Source organism: Lichenostomus cassidix, chromosome 7, assembly GCF_008360975.1.
Source record: "Lichenostomus cassidix isolate B80296 chromosome 7, HeHo_3.0, whole genome shotgun sequence".
NCBI lineage: Eukaryota > Metazoa > Chordata > Aves > Passeriformes > Meliphagidae > Lichenostomus > Lichenostomus cassidix.
This window is the reverse complement of record NC_139488.1, coordinates 26,500,747-26,520,043: the sequence shown is the minus strand read 5'-3', so window position 1 is coordinate 26,520,043 and position 19,297 is coordinate 26,500,747. Positions and strand designations below refer to the sequence as shown.

Genomic DNA, 19,297 nt, shown 5'->3' with positions numbered 1-19,297 from the left:
CAGGCTTTTAGGACTCCCTTTTCATGAGTAGACAGGACATAGCTTTGGTCTGTGGGATCTATGGACTAGACATCATCTGGCACCTCTTCTGCTTTCCCACACCCACCCCTGGCAAAGCTGGCTGAAGCAGTCAGTTCCTGCTGCAGCCCAGCTCCTGGCCTCTCCTTTCCCTGCTCTGCTCTCCCTGCATGTGCTGACACCAATGTTTGGGGCAGGGTGGCAGACCAGGCTGGTGGCAGATGTGGGATACACACAGCCATCACAGATATTTTTGTCCCAGCTACAATTTTTCATCTGTGAAGCAAAGCTTCCTTGGGTAGCGGAGCTGTGAGCAGAACTGGGCTGTTGTCAGCTCAGGGTGATGATGCTTCACCTCCTGCCACTGTTCCCCATAAAACACCAGGCAGTGACAGTCCCCCCTGCTCTGCCACCCTGGTGTGAGGTATTCAAGCCACTCCAGCCAGGACAGGAGCATAGCACACACGGTGACCTCAGGCAGAGAGACCATAACTAACCCCCGGATGTGCTCTGAGCATAGCTGTTTGCAGAGTCAGTGTCTGTTGCTGGCCAAAAAGTACATGTTTTGGGGTTTTTTGGTTTTTTTTTTGCTGTTGTTCTTTCTCTTCATTTTCTTTCTTTCTTTTTTTTTTTAAGTCATGTGCTGCTTTCCTTCTCGTGCTGTTGGAGGAGGTCCCTTGCAGCAATGTAAACACAGCTACTGTGTGCCCCATGATTGCAGCCTGTAGCTCACAATGAGACAGCCAATGCCAATAGATGTATAATGAGCATTTAAAAAGCACTTATTTTGTCATCCAATCATCCATCTTCCTCATTGTGTAAATATTTTTTTGTTTCCACAACAAAATGACTTTAAAAGAAATGTTCACCAGGAAGAAAGAAAATTTTGATTCTGGTGATAAAATCAGGACAGTCAAAATGATTAATATGACATTGGGGAGAGCTCGCAAATGAGGCTTAATTTCTGTGGCAAAAAGACCTCGTGGATACATCAGTGCTATGTTGTGCCTGAAAATTTAGTGGCAGCTGGAAATTTGATGGTGACCTCTGATAAGTGAGAAAATGGTGAGGCTTTTAATGAATGACTTGAATAAGAAAATAAGCCAGTCTGTGTGGTATTCTTCCTGATATTTGTTTTGCTATTAAGTTCAGTTAATGTGGTTCTCATTGTGTCATGATGACTGTGTTGACAGCACATCACGACATGTGAGCATCAGGGCAGTTTGACTGTCAGGGAAGGGAACACATTGCTTCACCCTCACGAGGTAGAGCAGGGAGGTGACTGTAATGAGATGACATTTGGAAGCCTTTGGCAGGAAACGTCAGAGATTGTAAAGATAGAAAGAATTCTGGTGAGATTCTTTGCTCTCCTCTGTCAAAGTGGCCACAGCACCTAAATGAATTCCTTTCTGTTAAACTTTTTTTTTTTTTTAATGACTCTGTAATTACATCTAGAAAATACGGATGGGGGACACAGCTTTAACCACAAAATTTGGGAAAGTTACACTCATGGTTGATTACATTCAATGCAGTCTGTTCTTAGCCTCGCTTTATTAACTTGCAGTGTTTATTCTGTGGCTCTTGTATCTTTGTTGTGACGTTTAGGAGCATTCCTTATGAAATGTTGATTTTCCTTGTGAGTATTTATAGGCTATGTCTGAGTCACCTGTTAATCTTCCTCTTGTAAAACCAAAATAAGCTCCATGTTTCTGTCAGTATAATGAACACTTTCAAGGCCTTGCTCATTCTCAGTTTTTCCACCTCAGTGTCCTCCTTCTTGGCTGTAACACCACGACTACATTCATACTCCTGCTGGTAGTCACTGCCCAGAGCTTCTGCTCAGTAGAGGGCAATGGGAACTCACCTAGGCTGGTTTCCATCTGACAAGTGGACCAACATGGAATAGATGAGGAGACCCTGAGGGTCAGTGGGTACCTGTGAGAGCCTGTACTTGCCACTGGAAGCAGTCCCAAACCCTGTCAAAGGCAATGCTTTTTTATTTAGAGCAATAAGGGCTGTTTAAAAGCTTTTCCTTTTTTCATAACATCACAGCTGATTAAAACCTCAGTCCTTTCTGGTGCCTCCAGTGTTTTCCAAGCAAAGTTGAGCAAATCAGCCAGTCACAGCCCAGTCACTTTTCTTTATTATCTTGCAGAGTCCCCTTATTATAACACCCCCAAGGATCCTTAAGTCAAATGCTGGAAACCTGTGAGCTAAAACACACAGAAAGGCAACACAAAAGACCATGCTGACTCCTTTTCCTAAGAGTATATTCAGTGCTTGGGTGACCATCTCAGTAAGTCTTCCCAAGTCTCTGCAGCTCATTTCAAATCCCTGCAGCTCATCCAGACTCTACAGTCTGTGCATCAGGACGGAGGTGGAGTAATCCCTGAATAACCTTCACTAACGCCATAATGAACTAATAGCAGCTTTTGGAAGCTCTTTGATACAGGATAATGTTCACCCTTGATTCTTTACCTGGGGCTCTACCTAACACAAAATTGCTTAACTGATACAGAACATCCTGTTAGACTTTCCAGAAGCAACTCAGATGTTTGTGGTGGAAGTCATAAAGGTCTAGAGATGTTGCAGTGAACTAGCTTTGAATTTATAATTTCTGTTCCAGAATTTTCCCCCAACTAAAACATCCCATTGGTTAAAAGTCATGTACCGTCCCCTGCAATACTGTTACTGGTTTGTAAGCCTGCCCTTCACCCTAAGACCCTTCCTGATAGGTCCTCTGGGTCTGGACACGCCCCGTGCTCGCCGCCCTTTTAACACCGTGCAGAACCGGGCTCGGGGCTTCTGGGGGTTTCCGGATTCTAGGCTACCCTATCCTTTACCTTGTCCTCCACCCCCGTTCCTATAATAAACCCTCTAGAATCCCAAACGCAGGAGTCTACGCCTCTTCCGTATTTACCGCTTTCCTAAAGCGCTACCGTTCTCCTGGAAGCCGCACTCGCCTGATTGCCTCACCGCGGCTGCGCGCCCGGGCCGTGTTCAGCGCTGCCAGCCGCCTTTCCGTTGCTGCTTTTGGGGCAGCTGGCAGTCTTTCGGGGGTCAAAGCAGCAAATGGTGCATTGGCCGGGAAACGCCAAGATCTGCTGAACACCCGGGAACCAGTGTGATCCGCCCCGCGCGGCTTCGCAGTGACGACGAACCATCGCCGCCGCGAAAAACCACAGCGCCGGCTTCTCCACACTGCAGCCGCTCCCGCGCCCGCTGCCTCGCCATACGCAGAGCCGAGCCGCCGGCGGACCTCGCTCTTCAGCAGCATAGAGATGCTTTGTTTCTTTCCAGTTTCATGGGAGTTAAGCGTTTAATTTCTTTTACAGATCTGTAGCCATCTCTACAGTGTTATAATGCTCACATCCACTTAGCCCCTTGGCTAATAGGAACACTGTTCTTCCAGAGCAGAAAGGGAACAGAGTATGTGACTGTATCTCAGTCACTTCATTGCAAATTCTACTAGTTTGGCTCCAGCTGCTGAAAAGCTGATCAAAACCTCTCAACTCTCCAGTGAAGCAGATGAAAGATGTTTCCCACCCAGTGCTCAGCTACAGGGATTGCAATGAACAGTGAAGCAGCAGAACGAACTTTAAGACTGAACTTACTGGCACAGCACTTGGGTTTCCAGGTACAAACATCCACAGGAAAGGACACTTATTTTTAAAATACCTTTTTTCAACACAAAAAGTATCCCAAGATCCCTTCATAGCATTACCTCAAGTAGAAAAATCCATCTAACAAAATATTTAGTCAATCCCTTTTAATTATATGACTAAAGTATTTTACCTTGGAAAATTGAACAAGCGTCTAAAATGAGAGAGGAAGAGCAATCAGCACAGCAAAGAAATTACTTTGATCTGGGAGAGAGTAGGAGAGCAAGGAGAGATTTGAGTGAGAAACCTGTGGTGGAGATGACTTCTTCACTGTGGGGTTGTGTTAAGGTTAGAGGAAGAGCAGATGCTGGGTGATCAAGGGAGCCCCAGAGGGGAGCAGAGGATGATTTGGTCTATGTGATGTGGTGGGTTCTGAAGGTCAGGAGAAGATATTTGATGCTGTGGTACAAACTTCTGCACCAGGGAAAGAGAAGCAGTTGACCAGAAGATGGTTGAGATTTCTTTCAGGAGAGGTAGACAAGGAACAAAGAAATATTTTTCTTCATCAGATTTGGCTTAGAAAGGAGTGGGAAGGACGGGAACACTTAGAAGACAGATCTGCTGCCAGAATATCTGTAAAATTAATTAGTAGGTCTCACCGTATTTTCTACATTCATCAACAGGCCAGAGAGGAAATGAGTGGGATTATTTTAAAGTAATTTTCACTCCAACATGTACTTTCTAGGAAGATAGTAAAGAAAATATAACATGCCAAACTTGATGGGATCCTTTGTTTCATACAGTGTGGCAATTTACTTTTGCATTGGACTTCATATTTCCTCAGCTGGTGCAGCAAACTACTTAAACTGTGGAAAGATATTTACTGTTTAGAGAAGTCCTTGGACAGCTCAGCAAACTTTGCCTTGTTTCTCTGTCCAAGAGCTATATATAGTCTTTGCTTAATCAAGGTCTCAGATGTTGTGTGAGCAGAGCTAAATATTTTCAAGAGTATAAAAAAAGATAACTCCAGACATTTTGTTTTGTCAGAACCAGTGTTTGTCTAACTGGGTAATAACTGAGGAAAGAGAAACTAACTTAAAGGCACATTGATTTGTACTATTTCTTGGTCTGAAATTAACAGAGACAAGCAGATACAAACAATGCATCTTAAAAACTTTTAGACTCATAACATCTCTGTAAAGCTGTTTAATTACCTTTCAGGTTAGCTTGTTCTTCACCTCAAATATGAACAACCAATGCCTATCATTGTGCTGCATGTGACTCTGTTTAGCTCGACCTAACTATAATCTATAAATACTATGACAATATCAATATTCTATCAATATATTCTTTCTATCAATAATCATGGCAGGAGAATAGAAAATTCATCTGCCTGAAAAACTCATCTGACAGTGAAATCTGACAGTAAATGCCAACAACTACCCTGAGTAAAGTGCCTTTTTCTCAACTGAAATTTGACCAGGAACTTCATGGATAGGAAGCCCTCTCCTGAAAACTGAGTTTAATGACTCAGAGTAATTAAGGGTCTGTTTTCATTTCAGCTGGTGGACAGGCAATAGGAAATGACGAAACGGGGAGCCCCTGTACCATTTTGTTTCCCCTCCCCAAACTGTCAGACCGGAGGATTGGAGGCACGGGAAGCTGCCCTGAGAGCAGCGGGTGAGGAAAATGAGCTATCGGCAGCTCTATGGCAGAGCATCAGGATCCGCGATTTGAAATGCAAAACAAACAGATTTCTCCACACTATGTGGGGAAGTTGAGGCCGGAAAGACAGGAGGATTTCGAATGGGTTAGGAGTGAATTTAGTCTCTGACGCTGTTCTCTCGTTCATGCATCTCCTCTGGCAAACTTTGCCTGTTGCTCTCTCACTTGGAAAATGCCCCTGACACAAAGGTCGCGTTAACGTGAGGCATGGGGCAGTGCGAAAGACAACAGGGGGCTAAAGCCATCAGCTGTCGTTCATTTAAAGAAAACAGGGACCCCAGTGGAACCTGAGCAGGGCTTTCACACTGGTGTCGGATGGAGCGGCTCAGTTTAAAAAGCCGTCAATTCGGACGCCACACGACAGCTCCAGCGCTGCCCCGGGACCGCCTGCGTCCCTCACACCCGCGCCCCTCACACCCGCTCCGGGCCATGCCCTGCCCACCCGGAGCCCCTCACACCCGCTCCGGGCCATGCCCTGCCCACCCGGCGCCCCTCACACCCGCTCCGGGCCATGCCCTGCCCCGCCCGGAGCCCCTCACACCCGCTCCGGGCCAGGCCCTGCCCCGCCCGGCGCTCCGCCCCGGGGCTGCGCGGCCCGTGCCCACCGAGGGCCGGGCTGGCGCTGGGCGGGCCAGGGGAGGGTTCGCCCGGCTCCGGGGCCCGGCCCGGCCAACCCGCGCCCGCCGGGGCTGAGCTATAAAAGCGCCGGGAGGCGGCGGGGTCGCGGCTCCAGTTGGCGGCAGCCGTGTCCGACACCTCTGGGGTGGGCAGCGCGGCCGCCCCTCCGCAGCGCAGGGACAGCCGTCGGCAGCCCTCAAGATGCTGTTTTGGCACACGCAGCCGGAGCACTACAACCAGCACTCGACCGGCAGCTACCTGCGGTGAGTCCCGGGCGGCGGCAGCCCTGGCACGGTGCTCGGTGGGTGTTCGCTCGGGTGTTTCCCGTCCCGCGGCCGCCCGCTAGGCTCCCCGGCGGCTCTCCTGCTGCACCGCCTGCGGTCAGCGCTGCCCCTCTGTCTGAGACACCTTCCTCCTTCTTCCTTTTCTTTTTTTCCTTCGTTATTTTTTTTTTTTTTTAGCGCCTCGTTAGGCAGCTCTCTGCGGCGTTGCTCTATTGCTCGTGCCGTGTTCCCTCTCCCCCGGGCTGGGGTATTGCCGTTCCGAGGGAGGAGGTGCGGCAGCGGCGGAGCGCTGTCAAAAGTCTGCCGAAGACGCCTGTTGGCAAATTGAGAAGGCACCCAGTTTGCTGGGGATGGGATTTCTTTCTCTGCTTTTTGGGACGATATGTGAAAAGCGCACAATTTCGCTTTCTGAACTTGCCTAAACCAGCTTTTTCCTGCCTCCGCACAGTTGCGTTTAATTAAATATGCCTAATTTAAGTACAAGGGCTGCTAAACAATAGTCTGTAACATGTGTAGCACAAACCCGTGTTTCCTCCCTCCAAACGATGTGAAAGCAGGCAACTTTGGGAGTTTCCTCTTCGCTGGGTGCTTGTGAATTATTCGCTTTCTGAAGGTGTAAAGCTCAGCCGTCAGCTGGTGTCGATTGCTGGAGTGGGATTTTGCTGAATTGTGGCCATGGAGAGCCTCGCAGTGGCCCAAGAACCCCGATTTTTCAAATGTACCCCCAAATAACCACTCTTAGGAGAACATTGAGTTTGTCTGGGGAAGCACTTCGTGCACAGATAATGTTTGCCTTTCAAGGAGACGCTATCTTGACTATTCCTGCTGCCTGTCAGTGTACTTGCAAAGGAATTTTATTTTGGACTAAATAATCTCCCATTATCAAATGGTACAATACTGAGAGATTCTTGCCTTCTGGCAGCTTTTCCACTTCATACAAGATTCTTCATCTCCTCCCTCTATGTCAATAACTCAGTTTCACAACATGCATGTGGCAAAAGTCTTGTTCCCTCTTGCTTTGTGCTTGCAAATTTGATTAGTTTAGCACAGTGAGAACGGTAGTAGCAAAGGAGCATCAGCTTTGGTGCTTGTGCATATTCTCCATTAGTGTTTATGGTGCTGAGACTGCTTCATTAACTCCATGGATTTGTAGCAGGAGTGCTATAAGATCATCAGGTCTGGGTCAGGCTTGACTCCACAGTTTAAATTCCGTTTAATGGGCCAGAAAACACATTAGGTTATTTTTGCTGGCTTGATGCTAGCTGGGGGATAAAGGATACCTGTTCTGTCAGGAAGGCTACTGGTATGGAGGTGACCTGTTGGTTTTTTAGGAACAAACTTAAACTTTAGTGAGTGTCTGCTGCTGTGACCATAGTGGGTTCAGTCTGAGACTAAAATCCCTAAAACCAGTTTTATGGCAACAATGCCCTCAGGTGTTTCAGGGAAGGTTGGTTGAGCAAAACCGTTGGGGTTTTTTTATGTAGAGATGGCTAATTCTGGCCAATTCGCTTTCCATGAAAATGTCTCAAGACATGCATTTCTAACGGATGTTTTTCTGATGAGTTATGCCTTTCTGAAGGCTTTCCATATCCCCTTGTAGTGACTGCACAAGAAACTGAAATAGTACAATATATGAAATTGCTGTAAGAAAAGTTTGTATAAATTATACTTTGCAGAGATCAAGAGCTTTCTGTGTATCTGAGACATCCGAGTAAGTTCTGCTGGACCTCAGTGGTTTTTGTAGGTAGAGCAAGATGATACTACAGAAAAATTCTTGTAAATCATCATTAATTTTTCATGAAAACCCGGTACGTGTTTTACTCTGTTCTTTCAGCTGACTGAACTCTCAAATAACTATGTCTCTTCTCAGGTATGCAAACTGTTATTTAAGACTAGAACTGTAAATCTTTAGCGTAAAGGTGAAACTTGGGAGACTTTTGACCTTATTCTAAGTTCCAAACACTTACAATGAGCTTGAATGTTTAAGAAGGTCTTGACCCAAAGCAACGATACCACAGGCCGTTAGCTCAAATGCTCTAAGTGTGAAAATATGATTAACTTGTGTGGCTTCGTTGGAGCTTTAATATGGTGAAACTTCCAGAAACTATCTCCTGGATTCCTCCATGCTTACAGTCTTCAGTGATCAGACAGCTGTTCTGGCAGGTGTAGGGGAGCAAAGAGCCCGATGTGAAATTTGATTTTTAATTTAAATTTTTGTATTTAGATTTTTACTTCCCCTTGCCTAAATTTCTCAACTGTTTCAGGTGAGTAGGTATGCAATTTCCTCACCCCCATGTTAAACCCAGGCTGGATTTTGTGCACTGTTCGTGCCGAACTGCGGAAGTTTTTGGGCGCTGGAGTTTTTGACCTGTTCTCATCTGTAAAGCCACAAGCATTCCGAGAGCATTGTGTAGATGAGCGGCTTAGGAGCAAATGTTGGCATCCGGGGTGAGCGAGATGACTCCGGAGCAGTATCAGATCCTGCATGTGTGTGGAGCAATGCTATCTATTTCAGAAATCTACTGCAGGCATTTCTGTCACTTCATTACTGTAGTAAATCATCGCTTAGGGAAAAAAACCCTCTCTGTGGCAGCAGTTAGGCAAGAGCTGTGATTATGTCAGTAATGCCAGGAAGCAAATGGGGCTGGATGCCTTGGAGTGGGTGATAATATGGAGGGCGTGGGGCTGGAAGGGAGAATGGAAACAGAGATGGGTGTTTCTTTTCTCCTGTCTGCATCTGAAATGGCACAGTTTGCTCTCTGGCTTTGTTTCCCCATAAATAGCAGTACCTGTGTTTGAACCACGCACTTGAGCAGTTTACCCTAAACTGCTGCACTGTTTCACTGATGACCTGGGTAGCCTTCAAGGTTGTGGGTGCTGTGAGTGGATCATTAACTGAACAGGCAAGGAAAAAATTCTTAATGCTCTTTCAGGGTGCATGCCTGTACATGCTGGATAGTTCTTCTTAAAGCATTTTGTGTATGGGATTGCCAAAAGGAGCAGAACTGCAGCCTCTGTAAAGGGAATCTCTCTCGTCTTTTCACACACCTGGAAGAAATAGAGGAGAAAAAGAATCACTTATTTTGAAATGTCGCTGTGTTCAACATTATCCTCCTAATTTATAAGAGTATTAATGTTTTGAGTAGGTGGACACAGTGATCAACAGTGTTAGTGTCATAGGAAAGGCTAATGTGGTTCTTCAGTATCAGCCAGGCTGAGATAAGGATGCTTATTCGTGACATCTCATTTTGTACTAATCAACTGATCGTTTGTTGAGCTCTCAGCCTTGCTAATACCAGTTCTGCTTGGGGATTAGTGTGGGTTGGGATCAGCCTGTGGACAAATCAGCAGGCAGGTCAGTATCAACATCTTGAAAAGAATTGAGAACAGGGTCTTTGTGCAGATCCTAGTGAAGCTGCTGTCATGCACCTGTGGTGTGCATTTATCAAGGTAGCCCAGTGCTGACTTAAAAGCTGTGTGATTCCTTGGACCAGGTTTATTAGAATGTAGGGAGATCTTATGAGTCAATTTATCTGGCAGTTCATGCCATCATTTACTTGAACAGTGCCTTTTTACATCAGAGCTGTGTCTACTTCTCACTCGTGGCTGCTACTTGAAGACTTTGGACTAATCTGACATTCAGCTCTCAAAGTGCTGACTTTTTGCTTTTTTTTTTTTTCTGAAAGGCTTTCATCTGAGAACCTGAGAACTCTTAATCAAATGTACGTCCACAAGGATGAAGAATCTATTTTTGATACTTTTTTTCCTCATCAAGAAGACTGCTTAACTGAAAAGTAAATCTGCTTTATTTCTTAAAACCTTACATTAATTCTCAGACGTACTCTGTTTTGCCAGTGCTATATTCTTTTGTGGGCAGTGCTGATATCCTAGAGGCAGAAGTTTCCCGGTTATGTTACACAGGCCACATTCTTCCTCCTTTAGCCATTTTAACCTGGTGTTTCTCCAGAGACCACCCCCATTATGTCAGATCATGAGAACCAAATGCAGATTGAGGCTAGGATAGCCCATAAACTCTTTTCAACTAACTGTGTATGAACTGTACGTTGCAGAGATGTCCTTGCGCTGCCCATCTTCAAGCAGGAAGAGCCGCAGCTGTCTCCTGAGAATGATGCCAAACTGCCACCCTTCCAGTATGTCCTCTGCACAGCCACCTCACCCGCTGTGAAACTGCACGAAGAAACCCTGACCTACCTCAACCAAGGTAGGGTTTGCAGTACACTGAAGGAGAGGATATTTCCTGGGAACAATTCATGAAATTTAATACCATACTTCTACCGGGAGGGCAGTGGGATGGGAAAAGAGGGATAGAAGTTGGGGAGTAGGGGGTGGAGGAAAGGAGGAATATTTAATTTTTCCCATTTAGATACCAGATTATCAACTTTCTAAAAATAATGAAGTACCACTGATTTAACTGTTGATTTAAAGCAGTGTTATAGCAGGCACAGTTCCCTGTGGCAAAGTACTTGCTTGATCTCAGATTAAGCTGCAGCCTCCTACCTTCATCTCACAAGACCAGATTGATGAAGCAGATGGGCCAACTTGGACTGGGGAGGGTTCTTAACACTGCAAGTCCCCCAGCACTGCTGGAGGGTGTAGCCAGAGGGTGAAATAGCAGGTATCCAAGGGCTGCTCTGAGGTCTGGGCAGAGTGACATTGCTGGCACAGGCTGGCTGGTGTGGCTCTGCTGAGCACCTATTTTGACAAGTTGCCAGGGTTCAGTGCAGCAAGGTCCTGTATGGCTGACCTTACAGACTAGTTCATACTCCTGGATAAATAAACGTTGTTTCTCTGTGTTCTTTTTCCCCCTGCCTTTGGCATAATTTGTGCAGGCACGTCTGTGGTTGGTGTTTTGCTGTGACTTTGCAGGACCTCTTGTGCGTCTTGAGGGGATCAGACCTCTCCATGCAGAGATTATGCTAAAACATACTGTGCTCATTTTCTGCCAGGCTGTAAACCAGGGCATTAGCCTAACAACAAGCTGAAGGCTGTCTGCTCTGTTACTGAGACCCTTTCCTGCTTCAGGACATTGCCCCAGCTCTTTAAGCTTTGTGCACTGAAGGATGTCACTTGGGTGCCTCCCTGGATAGGTGTCTCTCAATGCTGATAGAGATTGGAGCCTTGACCTGCTTTGGACTCTGACCTCAGGTGCAGCTGGCTGCTGGATCTGTGTTGGTAGCTGGTAGACCCATGAAGCCTGCACAGAAAGGTCAGTGAAGTACTGCAGGCTCTACTTAAGAAGCCAGGTATTTCTTGTCACATAAAATGGCACTGTTCTGTCTCCCAGGATCAAAAGATACTTGGAATATGTGACTGTGTCATCCCAGTTTATCCATCTAAACACAGATCCCAGGAGGTGATAATGGGGCATAGCAATTGTGAGATTGAGATGAATCTTCCTATGAAGCACAATTCTTTCTTGTATTTGAATAAAAGAATTTTTAAATGAAAATCTGTCAATGGCCAAATACTTTAACATACATGAAGCAGTGCCTGCTTTTTTACCTTAGCAGGGGGAAAGTTAGGTAACTCTTTACATGGTATCATGAGTTTTTAAAACTGTGTGACTGGAGCAGTCCATGTTTTCCTTTGCAAAGTAAGACTGTTACTGCCTTTTAGATAGACCATGTTGTGTTAGGCTTTGTCCTGCTTACTATTGCAAGGAGTTGTCTACTGCTACATCCTGACACTCCTTCCTGCTTCCTTGGCATTTCTTGGATATCGTCTGTCTTTCATCCCTCAAGGTGTGATGTGTCTTTGCAGATTACACCCTGGAGAGCATGAAGCTGGGCAGGTATGGAGGAACAAAGCAGGGATGAGGCTGTCATGAGCTGTGCAGTGGGGCAGAGTTGGGAAGCTGGTTTTGTCAGAAAATTAATCCCGTTAGTAGAGTTATGTTCTATGAACTTGAGAAGGTATGTGAAGGGGACCTGGAGGCAGCTGAGGTTTCTGGAGCCAGTGCTCGTGGCATGGCAGAAGAGCTGGCTGACTCCAAAGCGCTGTGACCCAGCTGCAATGCCACAGTCATCTTGTGTAGCATTTTAAGACCATCCTCTACACCTTATCACTTTGTGCTGGCTGTAAGCAAAGGGACACCTCTTGCACCTTTACCTGTCTCTGTGTTTATCATGGATTGGCCAAGAACTGTTACATACAACTTCCCTTCTTGAGTGTTGTGATGGATTACTTTAGCAAATGGGTAACTTCATTAATGAATGTTTCTCTGCCCTGCTGTGTGTCAGTCAAGGCTGGCTTGTAGTAAAGTAGATAAAAAGACAGACTGACTGTCCCAGCACCAGCAAAGCAATTCACATCCAGTGTGAGTAAAGGGTTTTCTGTGTGCTGGGTGATTCTTGCCACTTGCTGCTCAAATGTTCCTTCTCGAACTCTTCACCACTCAGTAAACTGACCTTTTGTCACTGTGAAGCAGCTCTGCTTCTCGCCCTGAAACTTGTTCTCCTCATTCTTTGGTGACTGGTGGAAGAAAGGTCAGGTCTGACAGAGCTATGGGCTATGAAAAGCAGCAAGTACAGGGTAGCAAATTGAAAGCTAAGTTGCACAGCAGAGATAGAAGAGGACCCAGTGGAGAGTTTAATGTGAGATCTGGAAGGATTTCATATGGGCTAGGAAGGAGCACTGTCCAGTGGCTGTGTTTGTGTACAGATGGGAAAAGACTCCAGACTTGTGGAGTATAATGGCTTCTCTTGAGCCTTGCTTCTTGCAGGATAGACCCAGAGGGGTGGTCAGTGGTGTTGAGGAGGAAGAGGTCTTTGGCCTGGGCTCCCAACAAAGGTGGTGGCTGAGAGGACTCCAGAGCTGGAAACCAGGAACCAGTGTTTTCACCAAGGGCAGGGGAAGTATTTGTGAGGGAGCTTACTGGAGTGAGCTTAGCTGTAGTGTTAAGTTGACTTGGGGACATTCAGCAGGGGCAGAGTCCCAAGTTTGTCTGGTTCAGTTTAAAACCATGAGTGTTCTCTGGCCACAGCTCTAGAACCATCCTGTAAATGAGGTAACTAGAGTCAAATCTGTAGCTTAGTTTCCAAAGACTGACTCATTACACTTGTCTTTCCCGATCTCTTTTCCCCCCTGCCTTCCCACATTCCTCGGGAAACTGGAGCCAAATTGAACACAGTCTTAGTTTGCTGAACCTTAGGGTAGTTCCTTCATTAAGAAGTCTTTACTGAATCTCAGGAGGATTACTCATCTGATGGGACAAAGTATAGGTTTATTAGTATGGTGTCTCAATACTATTCCACCTTCAGTCCATGAAACTGGTAATGGTGCAGTCCTTGTGCTGGAACCTGCTGCTGGCATTGCTCCTTTGGTCAGGACTTGCATCTGTCAACAGAGCTACACTGTCCAGAAGTCTGCAGCACAATCATCCTAACATTTCTGGAACTAGCCTGCCTTTTAGCATTATTTCAGCGTCTCTTGTGGATAGGGATTTTCAGACAAACAGTCAACCAGCAACCATATTGCAAACCGCTGCTTCAGCAAGATGGCTTGATGCAGTGCATATTCCATGGTCTGCACTCATATGGGGTGTGGTTTGACTGTGGCTGGTTGAATCCAGTTTCAAACACAGACAGAAATGGAAGCAGTGAAAGGTGTTTCCAGAAACTGCAGCAGGAGGAATGTGGAGGAAACAAGCACTGTGTACAGTAGATCTGAATGCTAATAAATGTGAGGAGAGAAAGTCATTCCTATAAAAAACAAAATGCCAAAAATCACAAAAACCTGAAAGTCATTGCCCAAGGGAATCAGCTTGTAGTGCCAGAACCACATGTGGAGTGTGAGCTATTCAAGTCATGATTTTGTTTCATGACCAGCATTGGGCTGGCTCAGAACTTGGGATCTGGATTACTTCAAATGGAGGTTAAGTTTGGTGGCAGAGGGTCACTGAGAGCAGGCTGTGTGAGAAATCCAGCCCAGTCTCCCAGTGGTACTTCAGAGTAACTGGCCATCATCTGCCTGTAAAGTTTTCCTGGGCTCCGTTCAGCTCTCCTGCTCTGCAGTGTGTGACTTGTGGTTCTTGGCCATGCAAAGATTTTAGTGTACAGCTGGTCAGGGTTTGGAAGTCTGGACTCCTCTGCCTTACAGTGTCTTCCAGGAGTCAGCCTTAGTGCCAGTCCTAGACGGTTCAGAAAACAAACAAGCCAAAACCCCAGACCATGAGAGAAAACCACTACATCTGAGAGAGCTTGTGCTATTGGGAGTGATGCTGTAGAGGTGCATAAGCAATTGGTGGCTCATAAGCCTAACGATGGACTTAGTTTGAGTCTGGGTCACAGACTCAAACTAAAGAAAAGCCCCAATTTTCAACCCCCAGGTTGCCAAGGCATATATCCAGGTTCAAGACACATGTGCATAAACTGGTACATTTAAAATGATGCCGCATTTAAACTCTGCTGGGTGTTGTCCTGCCTCAGCTCAACTGCAGATATGCTCTGGTTGCTTCTCCAAAGAAAGGTGCTGGAAGCAGTGGGCAAGGAACAGCTTAAGAGGATGCTTTGGAGTCGATTGCTGATTGTTTGGGTAGGAGATGAAATTGCTTACAACAGAAGGCAAAAGAGAACCTTTGCCTCCTTTAAAAAGTCTAAAGTTCAAATTTGGTTGTCTGATCTTCTACAGCCAGAGAACACAGTTTTAAACACCAAGATTTACAGTAAATGAAAAAAGCTGTTTTATATTGACGTTAACTCCTACGTAATTGAGTTTTTATGGGGTCACAACTGCCTGGATGTTTGTACTTTTCCTGGAACAATTCTTTATTTGCATAAATGAAGTGTAGAGAAGGCTGGGTGACCAGCTCTGGCTGCGTGTGCTTCTGGTTTAATTATAGCTCTGTTTATGGGGATATTTTTGCTTTGTCCCGTGCTAGGACCTGCCTCTTTTCCTAACAGTCACTGCTGTCACTGACCAGGCTCTGGCCATATGTAGGAGCTTTGCTGCTGGTGGCTTCTCCTGTATGAACAAATGCTCCACCCTTGCCTGAGATCACAAGCACAGCAATGGATTTGTGTCATTGAGACTGTGAGCACCAGGTGCTGCCTGGTCCCTGCCCACCTACCCATGCATCCTTGTTTCCTGATTGTTGCGGGGTGCCATACTGCTCCTTGACCCCTTCCTACTCTGTTCTTTGGTTTGGGTGGCTTTAAAAATGAAGTGGGTAATGGAGTTAATTTGTCTTTCCCATTTCTGAAAGTGGCTTTTGGCGGTTTTGGTTCTTGTGGTGCACTTCGTCTTTGGAGAAGGAATTTGTCTCCTGCCTGACTTTGGAGACAGCTCTGAGTAGGTTCTGGTGTCTCAGCTGAAGCCATTAATTGTGCTTGGAGCAATTTCCCCATATGTTTGGCAGCTCTGTCTTCACTTGGCAGCCCAGGATAAACAATCCTGTCTCCAAACCACACCATCCCTAAGCTCACCATGAATCTTGCTTCAGATGACAGGGCACCTCTGCGTAAGTAGAGCATCTGACTTCTGTTGTCCCTAGGAAGCTAGAATCTCAGTTGTCTTTTAACCAAGAGGCTGTTTTCTATTCTTTTTGTAATCCTTTCTTCTGTTGCTAACATCTGGATGAAATTCAAATGGGATTGTGAACTTGCTGGATTGTAGCCTGTGCACAATTCCTACTGGAAGCCCCTAAACTGCATTTTGTTCTCCCATAAATCTTCAGTATCTGTGAAAAAAGGGAGTGCTCAGAAGTTCCTCAGAGTGTAGTAAGGAGTATGAAAATATTGGGAAGATTTTTCCTTATATTCCATGTAATTATTCCACCCCATTATCCATACCTACTTTGAGATTCCTTTAATTATGACAGAGAATTTTTTTGCCTGTGATTTTACAGGATTTGGTGTTTATGTGACTGTTACTATCAGTGTGAGAAGATGTAGAAATTTTCCTGTTGCTTCCTCTAATTTGCAGTGCCCTAAAAGATCACATTTCAGGTAGCAATAAGAAGCATGAGAAATACTGTAGGTTTGACGTGATTAGCTGTTTTTATAGGAGTAATATACGTTTTTATAAGAGAATATATTTTTCCAAAAGAGGTAGGGAAAAAAGCACATATTTTTCTCCCGCTTGCTTCCTACCAAACATTTATGTGTTCCTGAAACTAGACAGCAAGCACTGGAGCAGTGAGCTTCCTCCTGTCCCATCTTGGCACCACGTTTGTGACCAGTGTGGAAGGTACAGTCAGCTCTGATCACATCTCCTTCCCTGCCCTGTGCTAGGCACTGATTGAGCAGCCACGGGTGGGAGTGGGACATCCTTCTCCCAGTTTCCTATTGCAGAAATGTGGTGAAGGAAAGGACTTAACCTGAGGGCATCTAAGGGAGCTGCTGGGTGGGGTCAGGAGTCATGCTCAGCTCTTCTGCATCCCTCGTCAGCACCCTCACCCAGGACCATTCTTTTTTAGTTATCTGAAAGTCAAGTAAATATTACACACAGAGCACCTCTTACAGAGCTATAAAACCTGTTGTCCAAATTGACTTAAAACAGGTTGAAACCAGAAAAAGCCTGTATTTTTTACTTACACAGAGGGGGCTGATGTTTTCTGAGCTGGACAGATGTGAGTAAGATAATCCTGAGTGTTTCAAGTACATGCTAGAGAAGTGGAAATACAGGAAGAAAATATTTTCACAGGGTAGGTATTTTTTCGGCTTTCCATTGGAAGTTCATAATTTTTTTCACTGATTAATTTGTATTAAAAATCAAAGTTTTTAATGTGGTTTAGGTTAGGTGAGATCAAGTGGATGAAGTCTGTGCAAAAGAATGCCAAGTGCACACAGTGAAGTTAGCAACCAGAAATATTTCCGTGTCTGCTGGTTTGTTTTGTGTCCTTGATTCAAAGTGAGACTGTAGTCTTGAGGGATTTAACTGCACCTCCCTCTCTTTTGAGTGGAAACCAGTGTAAATGAGGAATATTTCTGTTAGCGCCTGTTAGCTATGAAGTGTCACTGCTGTAGAATAGACCACCTTCAAAAGTCTGTGGAGAGTAGGACTCAAACATGTTCATATAGTAAATGAGCAGTGAAATTTTCCTGCAGCATGCTTGGCTGTGAGGCAGCTCTTTGGCTTTCCCACAAGAAAGAGGTAGGGAAGGAGGAAATGGGGGCAAAGAACCCCCTCTTAGTTGGGGGCACATGGTAAAAGGAGGTAAAACATAAAAGTGACGTGATGACATTGAAGCTCTGTGGTGCGGTGGTGGAATTAGTGGTTGAATTGGTGTGCTGTGTTCCTGTAGTGTCACTGCCCTGTTGGTATGGGCAAGCAGAGCAGGAATCCTTGGTGTTGAACTGCTGGATACTAAAACACAGTGGAGCTCTAAGGGGCTTTGTGCAAGGGGAGAGGCAGGTGAAGGGCCAGACTGTTGATAGTAAAGCAAGGCGTGTGTAAATTGTGGTTCTGATTGCCACAGTACAAGCAAATTTGGAAGGAGGCCACACAAAAGAGTTAGTGAGCATTGGTCATGAGTGGGCAGCTTGATGTAATCTGGACACTGAAAACCAAAAACTGGGAAGATACAGCAAGGAAAAGGCTGGCTGTATTGACCCTGCTCCATCTCTGGGTGCTATGTTGAAGATGGGATGTGGGGCAAGATGTGCCTGCAGTGTTCGAATGACTCTAATGTTGCTTTTGCATTTCCTGCCCACAGCTTGTCCTCCTTTGCAGGATTGCCATGTTCCTAGCTTAGTGGGAACTTCCAGGGTGGCCTATTGTGTAGCTGGTGAATTCATAATATCCACTGGATAAACATCTACAGCATCTTGTCAAATGAGGCTGCAGTGAGCAATTGCAGAATATATCCTCTGTCATTTGTGGTTCAGGGATTGAGGGTTCTGCTTTTGCTTCTTCTCCTGCAGAGTGTCCACACATGGGACACTTAGAGCAAGTCTTACACTAATTTTTATTTTTGCTTGTGACTGGCTAAAAAGGTGTATGTCATCAAGCATGCAAGTTCATGTGCTTGCTCTGCCACTCTTGTCTGTTTACCCTGAAGGTTCATTAATCTTTCTTGTCAGAAAAATCTTTGTGTGTGCCTGATGCCCTGAATAGTTGTATGGCTGTTTCAAAGGTGATCCTCCTGCCTGCTGGATGTGCTTTGGTTTGGTATGATAAATGCTTGCTTTCTGCCCCCACACCCCCCTTCTTCTGCATGGTGCATTTGACTGTCAGCATTCCTTTGCCTTTATCTGTGCTCTTTTTAGGATGTCCATATAAAGTTGCTAAATGGAATTTTTATTGGCCAGCTTGGCTTAATAATCAAACAGTTTCCAGGCTGGTTCTATCTAGTGCTGTGTGGGTCCATTCTGAGAAAGAGGACTCTCAGCTGGTTTGTTTTGTTTTTTTTTTTTTCCCACCTTTCCACAGTTTTGTTGGTGATATTGCTTAGTCAAAGTTTAGGGTTTAATTAATTTCTGCAAAGGCTGCTTTGTTAGGTTAAGCAAGGCCTGAGTCATATCAGCCTGGAACATCAGCATCCTAATTGGAAATTAGTGTATCATGTCGGTGTATTGTGCAGAAAACCACAGAATGCATAGTGCAAGTGGCCCTTGAAATGTAACACCAAAACAAAGAAAAGCAAGCAGGATACTGTGGTTGTGTAGTAAAAAATATTTGAACAGAATGTAATTTTGAGCTTGAAATAGTGATAATCTTTTGTAATCAGAAATTACCCAAAATTTCTGATGGCTGACTAAATTCCATGGAAATCAGTAAGCTGTTAAACTTGTACCTTTTGAGTAGGTGAAAGCATTCCTGTGTTGAACTAAATTTTTCATCTGTAGTAAGTTGTTGACTTTCAGTTCTTCTGTCCCCACATTAGGTGGCCATGTCCTAATTTAATGTGTGTTAATTGTCAAAGACAATGCAACTTGAAAAATGTAATCAGTCTATAAATCCTCCTTCAGATAGGTGGAATTGCTTCGTGAATTATGAACCAGGAACTCTGGACCTGGGTGGTTACTACTTTGCTGGGTACTACTTTGTTTGTAAAACGAGTTGCTCAAACTCTAGCGTAGGAGGAGATGA

At 45.2% G+C, this 19,297-nt stretch overlaps 1 protein-coding gene across 1 annotated transcript in view; it reads left to right on the top strand.

Moving 5' to 3' along the window:
• Positions 1 to 6,057: 6,057 nt before the first annotated feature.
• Positions 6,058 to 19,297, top strand: part of TFCP2L1 (transcription factor CP2 like 1) — a 30,515-nt gene continuing 17,275 nt past the window's right edge. The window contains exons 1-2 of the mRNA XM_085066916.1: positions 6,058 to 6,226; positions 10,318 to 10,469. Coding sequence (XP_084923042.1) covers positions 6,165 to 6,226; positions 10,318 to 10,469 — 214 coding nt within the window. The 5' untranslated portion in view covers positions 6,058 to 6,164. The remainder of the gene's footprint in view (positions 6,227 to 10,317; positions 10,470 to 19,297) is intronic.